At 34.5% G+C, this 4,195-nt stretch overlaps 1 protein-coding gene across 1 annotated transcript; it reads left to right on the plus strand.

Annotated features, from left to right (window-relative positions):
* Positions 1-295: 295 nt before the first annotated feature.
* LOC144567371 (transcription factor bHLH14-like) lies at positions 296-3,772 on the plus strand. Its single transcript, XM_078317495.1, has 2 exons — positions 296-951; positions 2,891-3,772. The coding sequence occupies exons 1-2, from the start codon at positions 388-390 to the stop codon at positions 3,593-3,595; spliced, it is 1,269 nt and encodes a 422-aa protein (XP_078173621.1). The 5' UTR covers positions 296-387; the 3' UTR covers positions 3,596-3,772.
* The last annotated feature ends 423 nt before the right edge of the window (positions 3,773-4,195 follow it).

Here is a 4,195-nt window from a genome sequence, read left to right on the forward strand (position 1 = left end):
TTTATTTCATCCTTTTTATTTTTTCACTATTTCATGTATTTGCCGAACAACCCAAAGAAAATTACAGACGAGCACCCCAAAACTCATGATCTCACATAGCACAGTCGTACGGACAATTTCTGCCGAATAATTTTAATTCTACAGAGCTATATTGTACGTAGAATTAAAGTGAAAGCTAAGCCCTAAGATGCATGGATACTAAAAACAGTAGTATTCATCATCATTTTCTCGCCCCCACCAAGGACATAAACATAACCCTTTGTACTATCTTTGTCTCTTAGATCCAAGTATCCAACAAATAGCCGAATAAAAACCTGAGAGCAAACTACCCCACCCACAAGAAATTACACTTTCACTATTTCTATAATCTATACTACCTACAGAGAAATGCAGGATCTCTCATTTACTGGTGCTAATACAGTCATGGCTTCTTATCTCAAACCTACAACTACTACATTTGAAGATAAGCTGGAATTTCTCTTTTGTAACCGGCCAGAGTGGTGGGTATACGCCATTCTTTGGCGTTCTGAAGCCCATCTCTTATCCTTTGGCAATGGTTATTTTCGAGGAAAGCACAAACTAGCCAAGAAAACACCACCGAAACCCTACAATCCTTTCTCATCTCTAATCACCGACAATGTCACCAGTGCTAGTACAATGACTAGTACTGGTATATACAGTGGCGAAGGGGAGGGATTCTATGTTGTGTCACTGACATACTCGTTTAGCACAAGTGATCATTCAAGGGTGTCACCGGTGCGAGCTTATTTGTCGCAGATGCCAATCTGGTTAGCTGGAGCTGATGCACTTGTGGGGGCGTGTGGGTGCGACAGGTCGCATGAGGCGAAGATACATGGGATCAACACAATAGTGTGGATCCCTGTGTCAGAAGGGGTTCTTGAGCTTGGATCTTGGGACTGGATTCCGCAAGATATGGTTCTCATTCAGCAGGTATCATTTCCTTACAGGTCAGGAAAATGTTGAAGGAAATTAATTATTTAAATTTAATTTATCATATCGTTTTTTCTGAACTATCCAATTAGCTAGATGCATCTTTGTTGCATTTTTTTTTCTATTTCTGGGCAAGATTGTTTCTCATCGGAAAAATAATGACATGTAGAACGACAATAAGAAATTAGTCAATAACAAAATAACAATTAAACTGATTAAACTGACATTTCCATCGGAAAAATAATGACATGTAGAACGACAATAAGAAATTAGTCAATAACAATTAATAAAATTAACAAATTAAAAGAGTTTTACAAAGTGAAGATAAAGGACCACAACTTTTTTTTAGGATGATTTTTTTTAGGATGATTTTTTTTTTTTTTTTAGGATGAAAGGAAACACAACTTGAGATAGAGAGGTATGGTGATCTTATCACAGATTCCTTTTCCTTTTTTTTTGTAAACCTCCTATAGGTATCATTCAACAAGACATCTTTCTCTTTTCCGTTTCTTGGTTTTGAAAGATGATCTTCTTTAATTTCTTTCTTTTTTTTTCTTTTTTTTTTCTTTCTGTCTTTTTTGTTTGTTTCTTTATGTTTAATTGTTCTTTGCAGATCGATCTGTCTTTTCGTGAAGCTAATATATTGCTTAAGATGTAATTTCTCCCTAATTGAACAGAATTAATGGAACTCCGAACTTTGTTCAAACTGATTTCATGTAACATACTACAAAATATTGCTATTAATTAGTATATTGATATTTTAAGAAAACTATTGCTTTAGTATAATTTTTACACAATATTATTTACAAATCGTAGTAATTAAACGACTTTGTATATGGAAAATTATACTTTATCCGAACTCTAAATTGCTTTTTTCTTCCTCAAAAGGCAGATATAATTGTAAATCAAGCTACTGCTTGCTATGATGCTATTCTTCAAAACAGTTCATGAGAATTAATTTAAGGATTTAACACATTCAAAGTAACAATATGTTGTATGACTTGAATTTTAATTGATACGTACTATAGAAACCTTTTTCCATGTTAATTAAGAGATCAAAATATTCGGAACCTTTTTATAGGTTTAGAGATTCCATACATATATTAATAAAATAACTGAGCTGGCCATCTATGTCCAGGACTGGTCCTGAAGATTTTGGGGTCTGGGGCAGAAGAAAATTTTGGACCCTTTATTTATACCATTGTTGTAAAAAAACGGTCTTAACGACCGATTATATGCCTGTTTAATCATTAATGGCAGTCAAACTGTTATGAATACACTTATCGGGGGTCTATTAGTGAATTTTTCCGATTAATTGGCCGATTATTCTCGATTATTCTCAATTATTCTATTTATTCTTGTTTGATTGTCCGTTTATTTATGTGTATTCTCATTTATTTTGGTTTATTTCAGTGGTTATTTATTTTTACATTGCTTTTTTTTCGTGATTGTGTGATAATAAGTTTCATAAACATGTATTGCAGTTTTATTTGTGCTTGGCTATACATCTAATTTTTTTATATATGTTTCTTCTTCTTACTTATTTTGAATTAATTGATTAATTCCTCTATTATTTATATACCATATATTTTTCTTACTTATTGATGTAATTTTTTTAATTAGTACACCATGTTGATATATTAAATTAAATTATTTTTACAAACTAATTTTAGTGATTTTATATTGAAATATTTCATGTCTTTCAAATAATATATTATTAGTATTTAAAAATGCTTAATTCTCCAATCTGCCTTGCAATACCTCATCACTCCCGAATGTGCAAGCGCCAGTGGGTATAGATGCTTGACATTTTCAAATAAAACCACAAACTTAAGGTTTTGTTTATAATATTTTACATGCTTATAATTTATTCAATTAAAACCATAAAATTAATAATCTTGTTTTCGGTAAGTCTCACGAATAGTGACATTATGTCCAGGCAGTTGCAATCTTAAACGACGGTACCGGACCAACCCGTGCCACTGGGTTCAGTAATAGCCCGGTTCTATTATCATCTCAAGATTCGGGGCATTCACTATCTGAAGAACCGAATGTACTATTAGAGCAGCCCAAGACCAATGAATATAGAAGAAAGTCTCGTGCTATGCGGCACCCGCCCATAAACCACATGGAGGCAGAAAGGCAGCGTCGTGAGAAACTCAACCACCGGTTTTATATGCTCCGCTCGGTTGTACCAAACGTGTCCCGAATGGACAAGGCATCTCTTCTGGCGGATGCGGTGGAATACATAAAGGAGTTACGTGCTCGTATTGATGTATTAGAGGCTGAGTCAAAGCATGACAAAAGCGAGGCTGTGGTAGATTCTGTTGTTGTTCCTCCTTTTATGGTGACAAGAAGCACTAGTGCTATCTCCTCACCTATGCCAATTGAGGTGGAAGTGCGCGTGTTCGGGACAGAGGCACTGATTCGGGTGCAGTCTGATGGAGGGAGTAGGAGCCACGCACCTGCCAAGCTGATGGGTGTATTGAGCGACATGAGGATGCCGGTGCACCATGCGTGTATAACTACCATAAAAGATGCGATGGTGCAAGATGTGGTGGTGAGTTTGCCATTTGGTGAGATGCCAGGAGAAGAAAGCATTCGATCAGCACTTCTGGCAAAACTGGGAAACAGTATGATTTAGCAGAATTGATCTATATTCCATGGTCCCTTTGTGATTCAGTACAGTATTTCAAAACTGAAAAATCAAATTCTGGTTTGTATGTTAATTACCTCTATAATAAAAAGCGGTTATGATGTATCGGCGACTTATTTTTACCATAAAGCATGTATCTAAATAGCGTTGGTCGGAATTGTTAATTCATGTACTTATTTTAGAAATTCCATTTTCTTTTATTGCTATGTACACATTAAGAATATCACAAAATCAAGTTTATAAATAACTAGTTATAGTTGTATTATAAAAAAAATTACTTTAAAAGCTATAATGCTATCAGCCGGGTTTTTTTTTTTTTTTTTATCAAAATTCTAAATAACTAGTTATAGTTGTATTACAGTATTTTCGGACCTTAAAGCATATATTATTGATGCGATAATCACTGTATAATACCTAACTCAAAATACATTGTGATGGGGATGCAATCTAGACTAGAGATATGGTGCTTATATAAAAATTTGTTTGCTTTTGTTATTCATTCAGGCTGTGCTTCACAAACTGAGAGTAAAACCTCATTAAAGGGAAGGGAAGGGAGGAGACAGGGTGAAAGCTCTCCTTCAAACAGTA

Source organism: Carex rostrata, chromosome 16 (assembly GCF_964058835.1).
Source record: "Carex rostrata chromosome 16, lpCarRost1.2, whole genome shotgun sequence".
NCBI lineage: Eukaryota > Viridiplantae > Streptophyta > Magnoliopsida > Poales > Cyperaceae > Carex > Carex rostrata.

Bases quoted from the DNA above. Each gene is read 5' to 3' on its own strand.
- LOC144567371 (XM_078317495.1), top strand. From the start codon at position 388: ATGCAGGATCTCTCATTTACTGGTGCTAATACAGTCATGGCTTCTTAT. The intron at 952-2,890 runs GTATCATTTCCT...CATTATGTCCAG, and splicing joins ATATGGTTCTCATTCAGCAG to GCAGTTGCAATCTTAAACGA.